Here is a 23,314-nt window from a genome sequence, read left to right as displayed (position 1 = left end):
CAGGCAAAACCCTGAGACATTTTCTGACAGGAAGTGGCCTGTCTGACCATTTCCGGAACTTCTTTGCCATCTCTATCTTTTACTAAGGATCTCTGCTCTAACGTGACACTTCCTACGTCGTCCATAGGCGCTCAGAGCCCGGGAAAAACCTGAATGTCGTCATCCCAGCCCCAGGCTGAAACACATTATCGCCTTTCTCAAGTGGCCAATCAAGGTACTCTGGGCTTAGGCGCGTGACCTGACCGCCCCCGTCTTTGTGATTTTTTCCTCTGTTTGCCGAAAAGGAGATTCCCGGTCGGAATATTATCGCTTTTCTACGAGAAAAATGGCATAAAAATGGATTTTAAACAGCGGTTGACATGCTTCGAAGTACGGTAATGGAATATTTAGAATTTTTTTGTCACGAATTGCGCCATGCGCACAACCCTTCTTTACCATTTCGGATAGTGTCTGGAATGCACGAACAAAACGCCGCTATTCGGATATAACGATGGATTATTTTGGACCAAACCAACATTTGTTATTGAAGTAGCAGTCCTGGGAGTGCATTCTGACGAAGACAACAAAAGGTAATCAAACTTTTATAATAGTAAATATGATTATGGTGAGTGCTAAACTTGCCGGGTGTCTAAATAGCTAGCCCGTAATGCCTGGGCTATGTACTTAGAATATTGCAAAATGTGCTTTCACCAAAAAGCTATTTTAAAATCGGACATATCGAGTGCATAGAGGAGGTCTGTATCTATAATTCTTAAAATAATTGTTATGCTTTTTGTGAACGTTTGTCGTGAGTAATTTAGTAAAATGTTAGCGAATTCCCCGGAAGTTTGCGGGGGGTATGCTAGTTCTGAACGTCACATGCTAATGTAAAAAGCTGGTTTTTGATATAAATATGAACTTGATTGAACAAAACATGCATGTATTGTATAACATAATGTCCTAGGGTTGTCATCTGATGAAGATCATCAAAGGTTAGTGTTGCATTTAGCTGTCTTCTGGGTTTTTGTGACATTATATGCTAGCTTGAAAAATGGGTGTCTGATTATTTATGGCTTGGTACTCTGCTGACATAATGTAATGTTTTGCTTTCGTTGTAAAGCCTTTTTGAAATCGGACAGTGTGGTTAGATTAATGAGAGTCTTGTCTTTAAATAGCTGTAAAATAGTCATATGTTTGAGAAATTGAAGTAATAGGATTTTTAAGGTTTTGAAAATCGCGCCACAGGCTTCAAGTGGCTGTTACGTAGGTGGGACGAATTCGTCCCGCCTAGCCCATAGAGGTTAAGCTTGAAAGGGCTGGTAACTGTGACAGCATGGAATTCAAATGAGGAGATAGACAGATGGGTCAGGGGAGAAAGAGAGAATGTCCACTTGGGAGAGATGAGGATTCCAGTGCCACCACCCCGCTGGCCAGATGCTCTCGGGGTATGCGAGAACACGTGGGCAGACGAGGAGAGAGCAGTAGGAGTAGCAGTGTTATCTGTGGTAATCCATGTTTCCGTCAGTGCCAAGAAGTCGAGGTGCTGGAGGGTAGCATAGGCTGAGATGAACTCTGCCTTGTTGGCCGCAGACCGGCAGTTCCAGAGGCTGCCGGAGACCTGGAACTCCACGTGGGTCGTGCGCGCTGGGACCACCAGGTTAGAGTGGCAGCGGCCACGCGGTGTGAAGCGTTTGTGTGGCCTGTGCAGAGGGGAGAGAACAGGGATAGACAGACACATAGTTGACAGGCTACAGAAGAGGCTATGCTAATGCAAAGGAGATTGGAATGACAAGTGGACTACACTTCTCGAATGTTCATAAAGTTAAGCTTAAGTTGGAAAAATTTTATTGACTAAAATGACGAAGATGATACAGTACTGCTGGCTGGTGAAGTAGGCTAGCTAGCAGTGGCTGCGTTGTTGACTTTGTTGGAACGTGTAGCTGGCTAGGTAACCTCGATAGTTTCAGTACAACACCTTATCATGATACAAAAGCAACTATGTAGCTAGCTAACATTGCACTAATCAAGACGTTCCTTTGTAATGTATTTAGTTCTACAATGCTGCTCGTCGGTAATAGTTGGCTAGGTTTGGAAAAATGCCGTCGCGGGGGACGAAAATAGCTGGCTAGCTAACCTCGATAATTACTCTAATCTACACAGTTATCAAACTATGACAAAGACAACTAACACTGCACTAGTCAAATCGTTCCGTTGTAGTGTATTAGTTTCTACAGTGCTGCTAGTCAGTAAAGGTTGGCTAGCTAGCAGTGGGTTTGATGATGACTAGGGGTGTTGACTAAGTCTGGAGTCTGGACAATGGCGTGGCGTCGCGGCGCGGCTGGCTAGTTAACCTCGATAATTACTCTAAACTACACAATTATCAGACTATGACAAAGACAGCTAACACTGCACTAGTCAAATCGTTCCGTTGTAGTGTATTAGTTTCTACAGTGCTGCTAGTCAGTAAAGGTTGGCTAGCTAGCAGTGGGTTTGATGATGACTAGGTGTGTTGACTAAGTCTGGAGTCTGGACAACGGCGTCGCGGCGCGGCTGGCTAGCTAACCTCGATAAATTACTCTAAACTACACAATTATCTTAGATACAAATACAGCAAAGACAGCTATGTAGCTAGCTAGCACTACACTAATCAAGTCGTTCCGTTGTAATGTAATAGTTTCTACAGTGCTGCTAGTTGGTAGAAGTTGGCTAGTTGGCTAGCTAGCAGTGTTGACTAAGTTGACTAAGTCATTCCGTTGTAATGTAATAGTTTCTACAGTGCTGCTAGTCGGTAGAAGTTGGCTAGTTGGCTAGCTAGCAGTGTTGACTAAGTTAGGAGGACGAAAACAGCTGGCTGGCTAGCTAACCTCGATAATTACTCTAAACTACACAATTATCTTTGATACAAAGACGGCTATGTAGCTAGCTAAGAAAAAATTGCTCAGATCAAACAAATCAAACCGTTGTAATGTAATGAAATGTAATATTACCTGTGGAGCGAAGCGAAGTGCGACTACCCGCTCCAAACCCTCATCACTGATGTCATGAACCCCTCCCTACAGTCTACTTTCTGGGTAAAGGGGCGATCATATCTGGGAAACGCCAGTACTGAGCTAGATGTTAATAACTTTTTATTTGTTTCTTATTGAGTGGTTTAGGTGCTTCTAGGATGGCTGTCTTTCTGGTAGAATTAAGTGTTCTCCCTTCTTGAGTTATAGTGTGCCCCAAATAGATAACTTCCTCCTGCCAGAGTTGCAACTTCCTCTTGCTGACTTTATGACCTTGTTCTGGTAAGAATACTAACAGTCTGCCTTACAGCCCTCCTGAGAAGGATTCGTAAAATATCATTTCCATAAATCAAAATTTAGCTTCCCTCGGGGCTCAAATTTTCCTAAATTACTAATAAGGTATTTTAATAAAATCTATAATTTGACTTCAGGACTACTTACACTAAAATAACTCTAATTAACCCCACATCAATGGGTCCTTGGGACCCTAACACGGAGGGTACCGCTTTTAACTCTTCTTCCTGTTCCTAAGTTAACCTCTTGGGGCTAGGTGGGACGCTAGCGTGCCACCCGTGGTGCACTCCATCAACAGCAGGTGCATTTCAAGAGCGGCAAATTTGAATCCAAATAAATGTCAAAATTCAAATTTTTCAAAAATACAACTATGTTACACCATTTGAAAGATAAACATCTCCTTAATCTAACCACGTTTTACGATTTCAAAAAGGTTTTACGGCGAAAGCATAAATTTAGAGTATGTTAGGACAGTACATTTACAAGAGTTGTGTGTAATGTTTTGTCAAGTCAAAGACAGGGTCACCAAAACCATAAAACCAGCTAAAATGATGCACTAACCTTTTACAATCTCCATCAGATGACACTCCTAGGACATTATGTTAGACAATGCATGCATTTTTAGTTCTATCAAGTTCATATTTATATACAAAAACAGCGTTTTACTATGGCATTGATGTTGAGGAAATCGTTTCCCTCCAATAACCGGCAGTCAAGTCAGCGTCAGAAATTAAATAATTAAAATTAGAAAACATTGGTAAAATATTATATTGTCATTTAAAGAATTATAGATTTACATCTCTTGAACGCAATCAACTTGCCAGATTTAAAAATAACCTTACTGGGAAATCACACTTTGCAATAATCTGAGCACTGCGCCCAGAAAAATACGCGTTGCGATACAGACTAGACGTCATGTTGGGGAGATCTAAAATCGAAAATACTATGTAAATAATCCATTACCTTTGATTCTCTTCATCAGATGTCACTTCCAGGTATCACAGGTCCATAACGAATGTAGTTTTGTTCAAAAAAGCTCATCATTTATGTCCAAAAATCTCCGTCTCGTTAGCACATGATGTAAGCCAGCCGGACTTCTCGTCATGAACGAGGGGAAAAAATATATTTCCGTTCGTTCAAACATGTCAAACGTTGTATAGCATAAATCATTAGGGCCTTTTTTAACCAGAACATGAATAATATTCAAGGTGGACGAATGCATACTCTTTTATAACGTATTGGAACGAGGGTACCCAACATGAACTAGCGCGCCAGGTGTCTAATGGGACATCACCGTTCCATGGCTCTTGTTCGGTCAGATCTCCCTCCAGAAGACTCAAAACACTTTGTAAAGGCTGGTGACATCTAGTGGAAGCAATAGGAAGTGCCAAAATATTCCTAAACCCCTGTGTTTTTCAATGGGATAGGTTTAAAGTCAATACAACACATCAGGTATCCACTTCCTGTCAGAAAATGTCTCAGGGTTTTGCCTGCCAAATGAGTTCTGTTATACTCACAGACACCATTCAAACAGTTTTGGAAACTTTAGAGTGTTTTCTATCCATATATAATAAGTATATGCATATTCTAGTTACTGGGTAGGATTAGTAACCAGATTAAATCGGGTACATTTTTTTTATCCAGACGTGCAAATGCTGCCCCCTAGACCCAACAGGTTAAAAACAAATCATCCTGACATTAATCGGGCCCCACGCCTAAGTGGACCCCAGGTTAAGTTCTCACTTCTACAATTCAGTTTTCATTTTTACCTGCCTAAAACTTAACTATGCTGCTCTCCACTCAGTAACTGTTATCTAACAATTCTGTATCACTTCTATCTTCTCTCAATCCTGACTTATTATGGGAATCTTACCTTCTGCTCTCTATCTTGCTCTCCTCCTGGCCCATCCTTTTGACACAAGGCTCTCATGTATTTTAGAAAAATCCACATGTCTTATAATAGTAATCCCTGAGATGATTCCATAGCTACTTAAATGTATCTCCATACTCTTCATGATCACCACAGATGTCATATATCCCTGTCCTGTTGGCTTAGAATATATCCTATATACTTAACCTAAGTCTACCGTTATTACGCTTATTCTGGCTAAATATAATAATAATATTATGGCAATTTCACAACCTTGTTGTGTTAAATTCCTTACACTGCATCCAACCACAGCTAAACTTAGCTTTATAATGTATAAAAATACCACTACTGGTCAAAAGATATTCAAATAACATAATCAGATCAAATTCACTAATCTGAACTACTCCACAAAGAAACATTATTGTACCTTTATCGTCATTCTGTCTTCTCATTGGTTCAAATTACCAATGTGTCTAAGAACTTTAAACTCCATCATCATTATCAGTTATACAAATTTCCTTAAAACCAGTATTACAAATGCCCTTAAATTCATCATCCAAATGGCCCTCCCATGAGGCTGATCAGACCACAAAGGGGTGCCATGATAGAGGTCAAAAGTCATACCACCCTTTCAAAACGGTGTTTCTTATTATATTAGACAAATTAAAGAAAAACCATCAGACATTTTATACATGTTGGATCCCAGGTTCCCAGACCATTCCCTTATCACATATTTAATTAAAACTCAGAAAATAAAACTTCAATGATTCCATGTGTGTGTGTAACTTCTAAGATTCCATATGTGTATATACCCCTTTAAGGAATCGTGGCTTCTAGGAAACATTCCACAGAGAGACAATGAAGCGCTCTTTTTCCCCAAAAAAAACATTTCATTAAACTACACCGATTCAGAAACCCATAAGTTGACTACAAACAAAACCTAATAATGATGATAATTTCACTGTACTTCAAATCTATGAACCTCCCCTACTTAACCTCTCTGGGCTAGGCGGGACGAAATCGTCCCACCTACGCAACAGCCAGTGTAATCCCGTGGCGCGATTTTCAAATACCTTAGAAATGCTATTACTTCAATTTCTCAAACATATGACTATTTTACACCATTTTAAAGACAAGACTCTCGTTAACCTCTATGGGCTAGGTGGGACGCTAGCGTGCCACCCGTGGTGCACTCCATCAACAGCAGGTGCATTTCAAGAGCGGCAAATTTGAATCCAAATAAATGTCAAAATTCACATTTTTCAAACATACAACTATTTTACACCCTTTGAAAGATAAACATCTCCTTAATCTAACCACGTTTTACGATTTCAAAAAGGTTTTACGGCAAAAGCATAAATTTAGAGTATGTTAGGACAGTACATTTACAAGAGTTGTGTGTAATGTTTTGTCAAGTCAAAGACAGGGTCACCAAAACCATAAAACCAGCTAAAATGATGCACTAACCTTTTACAATCTCCATCAGATGACACTCCTAGGACATTATGTTAGACAATGCATGCATTTTTAGTTCTATCAAGTTCATATTTATATCCAAAAACAGCGTTTTACTATGGCATTGATGTTGAGGAAATCGTTTCCCTCCAATAACCGGCAGTCAAGTCAGCGTCACAAATTAAATAATTCAAATTAGAAAACATTGGTAAAATATTATATTGTCATTTAAAGAATTATAGATTTACATCTCTTGAACGCAATCAACTTGCCAGATTTAAAAATAACCTTACTGGGAAATCACACTTTGCAATAATCTGAGCACTGCGCCCAGAAAAATACGCGTTGCGATACAGACTAGACGTCATGTTGGGGAGATCTAAAATCGAAAATACTATGTAAATAATCCATTACCTTTGATTCTCTTCATCAGATGTCACTTCCAGGTATCACAGGTCCATAACGAATGTAGTTTTGTTCAAAAAAGCTCATCATTTATGTCCAAAAATCTCCGTCTTGTTAGCACATGATCTAAGCCAGCCGGACTTCTCGTCATGAACGAGGGGAAAAAATATATTTACGTTCGTTCAAACATGTCAAACGTTGTATAGCATAAATCATTAGGGCCTTTTTTAACCAGAACATGAATAATATTCAAGGTGGACGAATGCATACTCTTTTATAACGTATTGGAACGAGGGTACCCAACATGAACTCGCGCGCCAGGTGTCTAATGGGACATCATCGTTCCATGGCTCTTGTTCGGTCAGATCTCCCTCCAGAAGACTCAAAACACTTTGTAAAGGCTGGTGACATCTAGTGGAAGCAATAGGAAGTGCCAAAATATTCCTCAGCCCCTGTGTTTTTCAATGGGATAGGTTTAAAGGTAATACAACACATCAGGTATCCACTTCCTGTCAGAAAATGTCTCAGGGTTTTGCCTGCCAAATGAGTTCTGTTATACTCACAGACACCATTCAAACAGTTTTAGAAACTTTAGAGTGTTTTCTATCCATATATAATAAGTATATGCATATTCTAGTTACTGGGTAGGATTAGTAACCAGATTAAATCGGGTACATTTTTTTATCCAGACGTGCAAATGCTGCCCCCTAGCCCTAACAGGTTAATCTAACCACACTGTCCGATTTCAAAAAGGCTTTACAACGAAAGCAAAACATTAGATTATGTCAGCAGAGTACCCAGCCAGAAATAATCAGACACCCATTTTTCAAGCTAGCATATAATGTCACATAAACCCAAACCACAGCTAAATGTAGCACTAACCTTTGATGATCTTCATCAGATGACAACCCTAGGACATTATGCTATACAATACATGCATGTTTTGTTCAATCATGTTCATATTTATAGGAGGTCAGAGACCTGGCCATGTGGTGCAAGGACAACAACCTCTCCCTCAACGTGATCAAGACAAAGGAGATGATCGCGGACTACAGGAAAAGGAGGACCGAGCATGCCCCTGTTCTCATCGATGGGGCTGTAGTGGAGCAGGTTGAGAGTTTCAAGTTCTTTGGTGTCCACATCACCAACAAACTAACATGGTCCAAACACACCAAGACGGTTGTGAAGAGGGCACAACAAAATCTGAAAAGAGGGCACAACAGACTGAAAACATTTGGCATGGGTCCTCAGATCCTCAAAAGGTTCTAACGCTGCACCACCGAGAGCATCCTAACTGGTTGCACCACTGCCTGGTATGGCAACTGCTCGGCCTCCGACAGCAAGGCACTACAAAGGGTAGTGCATACAGCCCAGTACATCACTGGGCCAAACTTCCTGCCATCCAGGACCTCTATACCAGGCGGTGTCAGAGGAAGGCCTTAAACATTGTCAAAGACTCCAGCCACCCTAGTCATAGACTGTTCTCTCTGTTATCGCATGGCAAGCAGTAACAGAGTGCCTAAGTCTAGGTCCAAGAGGCTTATAAACAGTTTCTACCCCCAAGCCATAAGACTCCTGAACATCTAATCAAATGGCTACCCAGACTATTTGCATTGTCCCCCCCCTCTTTTACCCTGCTGCTACTCTGTTTATTATCTATGCATAGTAACTTTAATAACTCTACCTACATGTACATATTACCTCAATTACCTCGACACCAGTGCTCCCGCACACTGACTCTGTACCGGTACTCCCTGTATAAAGCCCTGCTATTGGTATTTTACTGCTGCTCTTTAATTATTTGTTACTTTTATTTATTTTCATTTTTTTGTATTTTTCTTAATGGGCTACGGGGGCAGTATTGAGAATTTTGAAAAAAATATGTGCCCATTTTTAACTGCCACCTACACCAACTCAGAAGCTAGGATATGCATATTATTACCAGATTTGGATAGAAAACACTCTGAATTTTCTAAAACTGTTTGAATGGTGTCTGTAAGTATAACAAAACTCATATGGCAGGCAAAAACCTGAGAAAACCTGAGAGAAAAAAAGAATTTTGTGGCTGTACAATTTTTTTTAATCATTGTTTAATAGATACCACAGTGAGAAAGGATTCATTTCGCAACTCCTACGGCTTCCACTAGATGTCAGCGATCTTTATAAAGTTGTTTGAAGCGTCTATGATCAACAGAGACCGGATGACAAGGAAGGGAAGTTGACCTCCCTGATGTTTCACGTTAAAAATGGCTCTAAAGATTGATGCTAAACAACGTTTGACATGTTTGAACGAACGTAAATAGATAATTTTTTTAACTTTTTTAACTTTTCGCCGTGACTTCCCACCCCCCGCCCGCACTACTTTTGAGTAGCCACCGAAGCGCTAACAACATGGAACAACTTGGAGTTATTTGGACATCAATTATGAACTTTGTCAAAAGAAACCACATTTGTAGTGGACCTGGGATTCCTGGAAGTGCCAATGGATGAAGATAATCAAAGGTAAGGGATTATTGACGATAGTATTATTGATATTAGCTGGTTACAAGATGATGCTAACCTATATAGCCTAGCCTATTGTTCTTAGCACAGCACCCGGTTTATTGCAACTTGTGATTTCCCAGTAAAGTTATTTTGAAATCTGGCAATACAGTAGCATTTACGAAATGATAAACTATTATTATTTGAATCACAATATTATAATTTACCAATGTTTTCGAATAGTAATTTTGTAAATTGTAACGTTGTTCACCGGAAGCACTTCAGAGAAGAAAAAAATCTGAATTTCACGCTACTGTAAAATGCTGTTTTTGGATATAAATATGAACTTGATGGAACAAAAAATGCATGTATTGTATAACATAATGTCCTAGGAGTGTCATCTGATGGAGATTGCCAAAGGTTAGTGCATAATTTTAGCTGGTTTCTGCTTTTGGTGACGCCTGACCTTGAATTGAAAATGGATGTTTGTACTTTTGTGGCTATGTACTGTCCTAACATAATCTAACTTTATGCTTTTGCCGTAAAGCCTCTTTGAAAATCGAACAATGTGGTTGGAATAAGGAGATGTTTATCTTTTAAATGGTGTAAAATAGTTGCTTGTTTGAGAAATTGAAATTATTAGATTTTTGATGTTTTGAATTTCCAGCCTTGTTAGCAATCCCGTCTCGGGGTTCATTGCTAACCTGTAGCCCCAACAGGTTAAAACACCTGTTGGATACGGCGCATGTGACAAATACAATTTTTTTTTATTTATTTGTCCCAATCGTGGATGATACAGTAAAACACATTACCAAATACCATACTTTAATAATTTGTGATTCAGTACATTTCCAGTGGTGGAAGAGACCCTCTGGAGTAGCTGCAGTGTGTCTGGGGCTGCTGTGTGTTCTCCTACTGACTGGGATCATAGGCCTGTCTGTCTACTGTAAGTTTAGTATTTTGTCACTGAGACTTAAGTAGAATACTTAATCATCCTTAATCATCCTTAATCATCCTTAATCAACCTTAATCATACTTAATCATCCTTAATCATCCTTAATCATCAATGGTGTGGTAGTTACATGTTTGATTAACTTTTCCCTTTTACAGATGGAGTAATTGGTCATCACGACTCAACAGAGAGAGACCAGCTACAGGCCAGTTACAGCCTTCTGACTAAAGAGGGAGACCAGCTACAGACCAGTTACAGCCTTCTGACTAAAGAGAGAGACCAGCTACAGACCAGTTACAGCCTTCTGACTAAAGAGAGAGACCAGCTACAGACCAGCAGTAACACCCTGACTAAAGAGAGAGACCAGCTACAGACCAGCAGTAACACCCTGACTAAAGAGAGAGACCAGCTACAGACCAGCAGTAACACCCTGACTAAAGAGAGAGACCAGCAACAGAAAGAGAAAAATGATCTCATGAGAAAGTTCTCTAATCTGAGTGAGTTTACCTAATAAATGATCATAACATCATATATCTAATATGCAGTCAACTTGTGTTTCTATTCTAAAATAATAGGTGCAGAATAATAAGATGGAAATTCATGTTTTTGTCTTGTAGAACAAACCTGCCCTAAAGACTGGAAGAAGTTTGAATCCAGTTGGTACTTCCTGTCTACTGAGACTAAAACCTGGGGGGAGAGCAAAGATGACTGTCTGGAGAGAGGAGCAGACCTGGTGATCATCAACAGTGATAAGGAACAGGTGAGAGAGAGAGAGAGATATGGCGGGGGGGTTATGATCAAACATCCCTTGGTCAGTAATGTATCTTCCAGTATTTAACACATGTAGTCTATAGTAGTTGACAATATCAGCTCTTTCTCACCAACAGGAGTTTCTCTTCCACCTCAACAAGGGTTTCTGGATTGGTCTGACTGACACTGTTACTGAGGGGACCTGGAAATGGGTGGACGGCAACCCACTGACCACCCCAAAGTAAGAGACTACTGCTCTAACAACTCTGACCACCGTGTAAGGGGTAGGACTGATTCTGTGTGTTGTTCATACTCTAGGTCCTGAGAGAGTGGTCAGTCTAGCTCTGTATTGTTCATACTCTAGGTTCTGAGAGAGTGGTCAGTCTAGCTCTGTGTTGTTCATACTCTAGGTTCTGAGAGAGTGGTCAGTCTAGCTCTGTATTGTTCATACTCTAGGTCCTGAGAGAGTATCCAGTCTAACTGTATTGTTCATACTCTAGGTTCTGAGAGAGTATCCAGTCTAGCTCTGTATTGTTCATACTCTTGGTTCTGAGAGAGTGGTCAGTCTAGCTCTGTATTGTTCATACTCTAGGTTCTGAGAGAGTGGTCAGTCTAGCTCTGTATTGTTCATACTCTAGGTTCTGAGAGAGTGGTCAGTCTAGCTCTGTGTTGTTCATACTCTAGGTTCTGAGAGAGTGGTCAGTCTAGCTCTGTATTGTTCATACTCTAGGTCCTGAGAGAGTGGTCAGTCTATCTCTGTATTGTTCATACTCTAGGTTCTGAGAGAGTGGTCAGTCTAGCTCTGTATTGTTCATACTCTAGGTCCTGAGAGAGTGGTCAGTCTAGCTCTGTATTGTTCATACTCTAGGTCCTGAGAGAGTGGTCAGTCTAGCTCTGTATTGTTCATACTCTAGGTTCTGAGAGAGTATCCAGTCTAACTGTATTGTTCATACTCTAGGTTCTGAGAGAGTGGTCAGTCTAGCTCTGTATTGTTCATACTCTAGGTTCTGAGAGAGTATCCAGTCTAACTGTATTGTTCATACTCTAGGTTCTGAGAGAGTGGTCAGTCTAGCTCTGTATTGTTCATACTCTAGGTTCTGAGAGAGTGGTCAGTCTAGCTCTGTATTGTTCATACTCTAGGTTCTGAGAGAGTATCCAGTCTAACTGTATTGTTCATACTCTAGGTTCTGAGAGAGTGGTCAGTCTAGCTCTGTATTGTTCATACTCTAGGTTCTGAGAGAGTGGTCAGTCTAACTGTGTTATTTCTACTGCAGGTACTGGGGGAGTGGACAGCCTAATGGTGGTGGAGTGGAGAACTGTGTGTTGTTAACTCACAGTTCATCAGACCAAGGACCATGGCATGACTATCCGTGTTCATTTAACCATTCCTGGATCTGTGAGATATAGTTCTTTCTCACTTTTAGTTATGATGTTGATTGTCATGCTGAAAGTCATGATACCAGCTACAGGGCCTTCAGAAAGTATTCACTGCCTAGACCTTTTCCACATTTTGAATTTTTAAATCGATTAAATTGAGATTTTACTGTCACTGTCCTACACACAATAACTCATAATGTCAAAGTGGAAATATGTTTTTCTTTTCTTTTTTACAAATGAATAAAAGATTTAAATCTGAAATGTCTTGAGTCAGAAAGTATTCAACCCCTTTGTTATGGCAAGCCTAAACACGTTCAGGAGTAAAATGTGCTTCCCTTGACACATAATAGGTTGCATAGACTCACTGTGTGAAATACAGAGTACAGTATAAAATAGAAAGGAGGACCAAGGCACTCTTCATATAATTGATTAAAATGCCTTTATTTGTATGGCATGTTCAATAGAAACAAGGTTTTAAAAATCTGACGCGTTTCGGCTGCATGGCCTTCGTCAGGGAGTACAAAGAAATAATACAATGTCCTCCTTTGAACAGCTTTTCCAATTAGCCCTAATTTGAAGGGAGTGGTTAAAATTGATTGGACACACCTAGTAAGCAATACTATACACATTAAAAAGTGAAATACTGTAGCTATGTTATCAAAAAAATACAACTCCAAGCTAGAAGTATCAGAACACTTAGAAAGGTAGTTCTAACCTTAAACATGACCGGGAGAAGTGTCAAGAATAAGAAAGCAATATATTCCATAGTACACTAGAACACAGCCAAACATGAACAACAATAGTCTAAACATAGCTGAGGGCAATTGAGCAAAATGACCACTAGATGACAGCAAATGGACCTATCACAACCCTACAGGAATGGTGAGAAATCCATATCTTCATTTAAACCCGGGTATTTAGTGGCTTGTAGTTTGTAAATCCCAAAACCTTCCCTTTGTTTTAACTGTTTAAGACGGTCCCCTTTTCTAATAGAGGCCGGAACATGATCAATACCCATAGCTTGTAGGGAGGCAGGGTTGCCATGGTGTAAGGACTTGTAGTGCCTTGCCATGGGGTAGTCTTCATTGCCTACCCGTATAGCGTACTTGTGTTCCGCTAAGAGGTCTTGAAGGCGTCTCTAGGTGTGTCCAATTCATTGTGTAACCACTCCCTCTTCAAATTAGGGCTAATTGGAAAAGCTGTTCAAAAGAAGTCATTGTATTATTCTTTGTACTCCCTGACGAAGGCCATGCAGCCGAAACGCGTAGGATTTTTAAAAACTTTGTTTCTATTGAACATAACATACAGATAAAGGCATTTTAATTAATTATATGAAGAGTGCCTTTGTCCTCCTTTGTTTTTAATAAATCATATTAATGTGTACAGTCCAACATGTAATGTTGTTGTGGTATATAATAAATCATATTAATGTGTACAGTCCAACATGTAATGTTGTTGTAGTATATAATAAATCATATTAATGTGTACAGTCCAACATGAAATGTTGTTGTGGTATTCTCCAATAATAAATCATATTAATGTGTTCAGTCCAACATGTAATGTTGTTGTAGTATATAATAAATCATATTAATGTGTACAGTCCAACATGAAATGTTGTTGTGGTATATAATAAATCATATTAATGTGTTCAGTCCAACATGTAATGTTGTTGTAGTATATAATAAATCATATTAATGTGTACAGTCCAACATGTAATGTTGTTGTGGTATATAATAAATCATATTAATGTGTACAGTCCAACATGTAATGTTGTTGTGGTATATAATAAATCATATTAATGTGTTCAGTCCAACATGTAATGTTGTTGTGGTATATAATAAATCATATTAATGTGTTCAGTCCAACATGTAATGTTGTTGTGGTATATAATAAATCATATTAATGTGTACAGTCCAACATGTAATGTTGTTGTGGTATATAATAAATCATATTAATGTGTACAGTCCAACATGAAATGTTGTTGTGTTATATAATAAATCATATTAATGTCTACAGTCCAACATGTAATGTTGTTGTGGTATATAATAAATCATATTAATGTGTACAGTCCAACATGTAATGTTGTTGTGGTATATAATAAATCATATTAATGTGTACAGTCCAACATGAAATGTTGTTGTGGTATATAATAAATCATATTAATGTGTTCAGTCCAACATCTAATGTTGTTGTGGTATATAATAAATCATATTAATGTGTACAGTCCAACATGTAATGTTGTTGTGGTATATAATAAATCATATTAATGTGTACAGTCCAACATGTAATGTTGTTGTGGTATATAATAAATCATATTAATGTGTTCAGTCCAACATGTAATGTTGTTGTGGTATATAATAAATCATATTAATGTGTACAGTCCAACATGTAATGTTGTTGTGGTATATAATAAATCATATTAATGTGTTCAGTCCAACATGTAATGTTGTTGTGGTATATAATAAATCATATTAATGTGTTCAGTCCAACATGTAATGTTGTTGTGGTATATAATAAATCATATTAATGTGTACAGTCCAACATGTAATGTTGTTGTGGTATATAATAAATCATATTAATGTGTACAGTCCAACATGAAATGTTGTTGTGTTATATAATAAATCATATTAATGTGTACAGTCCAACATGTAATGTTGTTGTGGTATATAATAAATCATATTAATGTGTACAGTCCAACATGTAATGTTGTTGTAGTATATAATAAATCATATTAATGTGTACAGTCCAACATGAAATGTTGTTGTGGTATATAATAAATCATATTAATGTGTTCAGTCCAACATGTAATGTTGTTGTGGTATATAATAAATCATATTAATGTGTACAGTCCAACATGTAATGTTGTTGTGGTATATAATAAATCATATTAATGTGTACAGTCCAACATGTAATGTTGTTGTGGTATATAATAAATCATATTAATGTGTACAGTCCAACATGTAATGTTGTTGTGGTATTCTCCAATAATAAATCATAAGTAAGTAGCCCTCTCATTCCTATTCCCCATAATATTGTACTATAAGTGTCTTTATTAAATGCTTTAGGTTAAAATAATTACTCTTTGACGATTTTTGAAACACATTTTTGACGTCTCTGTGCGTTACGCACCTATACTGTGGGTCTCCCATCCTCCTCAACAACAGAAATGTCTAATAACGTCTAATACAATTCATCATTAACCTCTTACATCTAGACGTTCCGCTAGCGGAACACCTGCTCCAATATCCAATGATAGGCGTGGCACGAATTACATATTCCTCAAAAATACAAAAACTTCAATTTTTCAAACATATGACTATTTCACAGCATTTTAAAGACAAGACTCTCCTTTATCTAACCACACTGTCCGATTTCAAAAAGGCTTTACAGCGAAAGCAAAACATTAGATTATGTCAGCAGAGTACCCAGCCAGAAATAATCAGACACCCATTTTTCAAGCTAGCATATAATGTCACAAAAACCAAGAAGACAGCTAAATGCAGCACTAACCTTTGATGATCTTCATCAGATGACACACCTAGGACATTATGTTATACAATACATGCATGCTTTTTTCAATCAAGTTCATATTTATATCAAAAAACAGCTTTTTACATTAGCATGTGACGTTCAGAACTAGCATACCCCCCGCAAACTTCCGGGGAATTTGCTAACAATTTACTAAATTACTCACGATAAACGTTCACAAAAAGCATAACAATTATTTTAAGAATTATAGATACAGAACTCCTCTATGCACTCGATATGTCCGATTTTAAAATAGCTTTTTGGTGAAAGCACATTTTGCAATATTCTAAGTACATAGCCCAGCCATCACGGGCTAGCTATTTAGACACCCGGCAAGTTTAGCACTCACCAATATCAGATTTACTATTATAAAAGTTTGATTACCTTTTGTTGTCTTCGTCAGAATGCACTCCTAGGACTGCTACTTCAATAACAAATGTTGGTTTGGTCCAAAATAATCCATCGTTATATCCGAATAGCGGCGTTTTGTTCGTGCGTCCCAGACACTATCAGAAATGGTAAATCAGGGTCGCGCGCATGGCGCAATTCGTGACAAAAAAAATCTAAATATTCCATTACCGTACTTCGAAGCATGTCAACCGCTGTTTAAAATCCATTTTTATGCCATTTTTCTCATAAAAAAGCGATAATATTCCGACCGGGAATGTCCATTTAGCTAAACAGAGGAATGAAAACAAACCTTTCGGTCGACGCGGGCACGAGCCTGAGTCTCACAGTACTGTAACCAGCCACTACCCAAACGCGATACTTTGTTTCAGCCAGAGCCTGCAAAGCCACGATTCAGCGTTTTGCCGCCTTCTGAGAACCTATGGCAGCCGTAGGAAGTGTCACGGGACAGCTAAGATCCTCACTCTTCAATAAACAGAGACAAGAAGAACGATACATTGTCAGACATGCCACTTCCTGCATGAAATCTTCTCAGGTTTTTGCCTGCCATATGAGTTCTGTTATACTCACAGACACCATTCAAACAGTTTTAGAAACTTTAGGGTGTTTTCTATCCAAAGCCAATAATTATATGCATATTCTAGTTACTGGGCAGGAGTAGTAACCAGATTAAATTGGGTACGTTTTTTATCCAGCCGTGAAAATACAGGTTAATAATTCTGCAAGTTTTCTGTGATCAGAAGCCTGATTCTACTCACTGTGGTAGTGTGGAAGTGTTGAGCTGTATTATTTGGCCTGTGGTCCTGTTGTCCCCAGTCCCAGTGGTGAAGATAATGTCTTAATTGAGCTTCTTGTCTGTGACTGAGATACGTAATCTGCACATTTACTAAAACGTCAGCTCTCATCTCTCCCAATGTTCTCAATGTCAAACGATGAAGGCCGGGTCGTTTTTTTTCATGATTGCAACCCAGGTCATTTTAGTCGGCTGGCCCTCGCTACATATTCGTCGCCAGACCCACTGGCTCCAGGTCATCTACAAGTCTATGCTAGGTAAAGCTCCGCCTTATCTCAGCTCACTGGTCACGATAACAACACCCACCAGTAGCACGCGCTCCAGCAGGTACATCTCACTGGTCATCCCCAAAGCCAACACCTCCTTTGGCCGCATTTCCTTCCAGTTCTCTGCTGCCAGTGAATGGAACGAATTGCAAAAATCACTGGTTGGAGACTCATATCTCCCTCACTAACTTTACACATCAGCTATCTGAGCAGCTAACCGATCGCTGCAGCTGTACATAGTCCATCTGTAAATATCCCACCCAATCTACCTACCTCATCCCCATATTGTTTTTATTTACTTTGCTGCTCTTTTGCACTCCAGTATCTCTACTTACACATCATCATCTGCTCATCTATCACTCCAGTGTTAATCTGCCAAATTGTGATTACTTTGCTACTACGGCCTATTTATTGCCTTACCTCCTCAAGCCATTTGCACACACTGTATATAGACTTTCTTTTTTCTTTTGTGTTGACTGTACGCTTGTTTATTCCATGTAACTCTGTGTTGTTGTATCTGTCGCACTGCTTTGCTTTATCTTGGCCAGGTCGCAGTTGTAAATGAGAACTTGTTCTCAACTGGCCACCTGGTTAAATAAAGGTGAAAAAAAAGATCCTATATCATAATGAATCAGATTACATGGAGAGGGGGAACCTGATCCTAGATCATAATGAATCAGATTACATGGAGAGGGGGGGACCTGATCCTAGATCATAATGAATCAGATTACATGGAGAGGGGGGACCTGATCCTAGATCATAATGAATCAGATTACATGGAGAGGGTGGACCTGATCCTAGATCATAATGAATCAGATTACATGGAGAGGAGGGACCTGATCCTAGATCACAATGAATCAGATTACATGGAGAGGGGGGACCTGATCCTAGATCATAATGAATCAGATTACATGGAGAGGGGGGGACCTGATCCTAGATAATAATGAGTCAGATTACATGGAGAGGGGGGACCTGATCCTATATCATAATGAATCAGATTACATGGAGAGGGGGGACCTGATTCTAGATCAGCAATCCAACTCTGGGACACTGCCTGTATGAAACCGAACAGCAGGTGTTTACTGCCCTCTAGTGGAAGATACCAATAAAACACTTTACTATCAGGGTGGGGAGATGGCTGATTGAAACAGAAAGTAAAGTTGTTCTTTTGTACAGGATCCATTTTGAGACGACAGAGCAGAAAACACTATATGGAGATTATTGAAAAATAAAGTAAGTATTTCTGAACATTAATTTATTCTAATGGACAGAGTAAGATAATGAATACCTGGAATGAGATATTTCTAGTTATTAGAACTGCTATTTGAGCTGAGTTGCTGACAGACAGCAGTTTTCAAAGTGGAAACTAATCAGTAGGTCTACATGTTATCAGTAAAACGTCTGGTAAAGATGGTGGAGGAGCTTTTACATTATATAGTTTTATGTTTATCTCAGGGTTTCTCAATCCTTTTGTTCTTACCAGCACTTACACACCTGATTCAACTAATCATTAAATATTTTAAGACAGTTTAATATTTGAGGCATACAAATGAACATTCTCAAATTAAAACCTTTTGGGTTTGTAGGCCTGTTAACAATTATTAAAGTCCTACAGTAACTCACATTTTGGAGGAAAAAAACACAGGTAAACTTGGTTTAGAGTAAATTATATGTTTATCAAAAATAATGTAAGAGAAGAAACGCGTCTGGGTTTAGAACTCTGGGTTTAGAACTCTGTGTCTCAGTGCCCTGCGACAGTGGGAAGTTCGTTTTGCATGGCCCGGTGCTACAGGTGAGTGGAGTTTAATGTTAAGGAACAATGGAATGGTCTAAAATGCGTAAACTCTGCTCACGCGGGGAGCCGGGCAATGCAAAACGAATTCACCCAGTGACCGTTACATTATTTCCTTATATGAAACTGAAAGTAACTTTGTAGCCTACGCAGTTACAAAATGTCTGTTGAAACTGTGGCTCATATGTCTCTAGAACGTTAGAACAGTGGTGGAAAAAGTACTCAATTCTCATACTTGAGTAAAAGTAAAGATACCTTAATAGAAAATGACTCAATTAAAAGTGAAAGTCACTCAGTAAAATACTACTTCAGTAAAAGTCAAAGTATTTGGTTTCAAATATAATTAAGTATCAAAAGTAAATGTAATTGCTAAAATATACTTAAGCATCAAAAGTAAAAGTAAAGTAGTGATAATTTAAAATTCCTTTTATTAAGCAAACCAGACGGCACAATTTTCTTGTTATTTTAATTTACGGATAGCCAGGGTCACACTCCAACACTCAGACATCATTTAAAAATGAAGCATTTGTGTTTAGTGAGTCCTCCAGATCAGAGGCAGTAGGGATGACCAGGGATGTTCTCTGTTTAGTGAGTCCTCCAGATCAGAGGCAGTAGGGATGACCAGGGATGTTCTCTGTTTAGTGAGTCCTCCAGATCAGAGGCAGTAGGGATGACCAGGGATGTTCTCTGTTTAGTGAGTCCTCCAGATCAGAGGCAGTAGGGATGACCAGGGATGTTCTCTGTTTAGTGAGTCCTCCAGATCAGAGGCAGTAGGGATGACCAGGGATGTTCTCTGTTTAGTGAGTCCTCCAGATCAGAGGCAGTAGGGATGTTCTCTTGATAAGTGTTGAAATTGGACCGTTTTCTGTCCTGCTAAACATTCAACATGTAACGAGTACTTTTGGGTGTCAGGGAAAATGTATGGAGTAAAAAGTACATCATTTTCTTCATGAATGTAGTGAAGTAAAAGAGAAAGTTGTTAAAAATATATTTCTCAAAGAGATAATGAATGAATGAGAACAATTGACATTCAAGAATTAGTCACTGTGTTAACCACAACCAACATGCTGGATCTCTGTTTAGTTGTCACTGTGTTAACCACAACCAACATGCTGGATCTCTGTTTAGTTGTCACTGTGTTAATCACAACCAACATGCTGGATCTCTGTTTAGTTGTCACTGTGTTAACCACAACCAACATGCTGGATCTCTGTTTAGTTGTCACTGTGTTGACCACAACCAACATGCTGGATCTCTGTTTAGTTGTCACTGTGTTAACCACAACCAACATGCTGCATCTCTGTTTAGTTGTCACTGTGTTAACCACAACCAACATGCTGGATCTCTGTTTAGTTGTTACTGTGTTAACCACAACCAACATGCTGGATCTCTGTTTAGTTGTCACTGTGTTAACCACAACCAACATGCTGGATCTCTGTTTACAGGGGTCAGTGCTCTAAAATGAGTCTCTCTGGGGAGAGAGAGGAGGGGGGCCCTGCCTCTAAAATGAGTCTCTCTGGGGAGAGAGAGGAGGGGGGCCCTGCCTCTAAAATTAGTCTCTCTGGGGAGATAGAGGAGGGGGGCCCTGCGTCTAAAATGCGTCTCTCTGGGGGACATGACACCAAAGCTAAGCGGTAAGATGACAATTTTATGAAGAATTGATTTAGTTTATTTCCTAAATAATTAGCTGTCTTAAGGTGAATGCACTTACTGTAAATCTCTCTGGATAAGAGCATCTGCTAAATCAGGGGTTCTCAATCCGGGGTCTGCGGAGGTACTGCAGGGGTTCTGCAGGAAGCGTGGGGAGTGGTGGTGGATCCAGGGAGAAAACTAAACTAATATTCTGAAATGTCATTGTGGTCTTATGTTCCCATCTATTGGAATTATTTAGCAACTGCAGTAGTGCTGAATTTTTTTTTTATTCCTTACTAAAGTAGTAATTATTGAGAATTACTAGTTAATTGTATCACTTACAACCATAAAATAACAACTTATACCATAACAAACAATTAAACTGACATAAACCAAAATCACTATATATGTAGTTATTTAGTTAATTACCAAATTGAGCCGGTCGGTCACATTTGAGAGTGACATATAGCATTTTGCATAAAAAAACATGATTTTTGTCTCTCTGAAATGAAAAAATCAAGTGATAGATTTTAAACAAATCCTTGTCTGTGAGAGATGTAATAATTAATACATAATTTCTTTAAACAATAAAAGCTCATTTCTGTAAAGTGATATGTTGCGTTTTGGAACTCTTCTTATGTTTCCCATCTGAGATCAGAGTAGATGAGAGATGTAATGTTTGTCTCTGTTGTGTTGAAGACCAATCAAGCAGGAGAGACCAGCCTCCCCTGTACCCAGCTGTGTGTCCATGAAGAGTGACTGGTCTATGATGCATCCTATAGAGTTTAGAGAGGGAGACTTTTCTACTGAACAAAGGTAAGAAGAACTCATGGGTCATGGTCAGTGAGTTAAACAACACTGTCTCTAGTCATTTCTCCTCTCCCATTTTCACATTTCTTTTTGTTGCTTTCATAATCCATAGGCTAATCCTTTTGTCCATTTTCATAGTCCTAAAACAAAATTAAACAAACACAACGTTCCCTCCCTGTGTGTGTGTGTGTGTGTGTGTGTGTGTGTGTGTGTGTGTGTGTGTGTGTGTGTGTGTGTGTGTGTGTGTGTGTGTGTGTGTGTGTGTGTGTGTGTGTGTGTCCAGAGGTCTTATAGACATACTATATGACCTGAGTGTGTTAACTCCTGAGAGTCTAGGGGGGAACCATAAACCTGCCTCTCCAACTCTCCCTGACCTGAGTGTTTTAACTCCTGAGAGTCTAGGGGGGAACCATAAACCTGCCTCTCCAACTCTCCCTGACCTGAGTGTGTTAACTCCTGAGAGTCTAGGGGAACCATAAACCTGCCTCTCCATCTCTCCCTGACCTGAGTGTTTTAACTCCTGAGAGTCTAGGGGGGGACCATAAACCTGCCTCTCCAACTCTCCCTGACCTGAGTGTGTTAACTCCTGAGAGTCTAGGGGAACCATAAACCTGCCTCTCCAACTCTCCCTGACCTGAGTGTGTTAACTCCTGAGAGTCTAGGGGGGAACCATAAACCTGCCTCTCCAACTCTCCCTGACCTGAGTGTGTTAACTCCTGAGAGTCTAGGGGGGAACCATAAACCTGCCTCTCCAACTCTCCCTGACCTGAGTGTGTTAACTCCTGAGAGTCTGTAAAGTGATATGTTGCGTTTTGGAATGAAACTCTTCTTATGTTTCCCCATCTGAGCTCAGAGTAGATGAGAGATGTAATGTTTGTCTCTGTTGTGTTGAAGTCCAATCAAGCAGGAGAGACCAGCCTCCCCTGTTCCCAGCTGTGTGTCCATGAAGAGTGACCAGTCTATGAATCTACCTATATTCTTTAGAGAGGGAGACTTTTCTACTGAACAAAGGTAAGAAGAACTCATGGGTCATGGTCAGTGAGTTAAACAACACTGTCTCTAGTCATTTCTCCTCTCCCATTTTCACATTTCTTTTGGTTGTTTTCATAATCCATAGGCTAATCCTTTAGTCCATTTTCATAGTCCTAAAACAGTGTGTGTGTGTGTGTGTGTGTGTGTGTGTGTGTGTGTGTGTGTGTGTGTGTGTGTGTGTGTGTGTGTGTGTGTGTGTGTGTGTGTGTGTGTGTGTGTGTGTGTGTGTGTGTGTGTGTGTGTGTGTGTGTGTGTGTGTGTGTGTGTGTGTGTGTTTTGTCCACAGAAACCAACAGGAGAGATCAGAGTCAGAGATTCTCAGTGGTCAGTCTTCCCAGAGTCATCAAACAGACCTGGACTCTATATTCAGTGTATGTGGTCCTGTTATGAACATTTGTTTTTGTTTTCCTCAAGTAAAGTTATTATTGTATTAATGAGAAACCAATTCTTCTCTTGCTTAACTTATTTACATGACTTATTTCAGA

At 39.3% G+C, this 23,314-nt stretch overlaps 1 protein-coding gene and 1 long non-coding RNA gene across 2 annotated transcripts; both read left to right on the top strand.

The window, feature by feature from the left end:
- The first annotated feature begins 3,252 nt into the window (after positions 1 to 3,252).
- LOC145876056 (uncharacterized) lies at positions 3,253 to 11,476 on the top strand. Its single transcript, XM_082971828.1, has 5 exons — positions 3,253 to 3,266; positions 10,200 to 10,435; positions 10,600 to 10,938; positions 11,059 to 11,201; positions 11,329 to 11,476. Exons 1-5 carry the CDS (start codon positions 3,253 to 3,255, stop codon positions 11,434 to 11,436), a joined length of 840 nt encoding a protein of 279 aa, XP_082827954.1. The 3' UTR covers positions 11,437 to 11,476.
- A 7,249-nt stretch (positions 11,477 to 18,725) lies between these two features.
- LOC145876103 (uncharacterized) lies at positions 18,726 to 21,963 on the top strand. The gene is made up of 3 exons (XR_014391412.1): positions 18,726 to 18,796; positions 20,801 to 20,989; positions 21,687 to 21,963. It is a non-coding gene; the product is annotated as an uncharacterized LOC145876103 (long non-coding RNA).
- The last annotated feature ends 1,351 nt before the right edge of the window (positions 21,964 to 23,314 follow it).

The sequence above is a fragment of the Salmo salar genome, unplaced genomic scaffold, assembly GCF_965601325.2.
Source record: "Salmo salar unplaced genomic scaffold, fSalSal1 ptg000432l, whole genome shotgun sequence".
Taxonomy (NCBI): Eukaryota; Metazoa; Chordata; class Actinopteri; order Salmoniformes; family Salmonidae; genus Salmo; species Salmo salar.
This window is presented reverse-complemented; position numbering and strand designations above follow the sequence as displayed.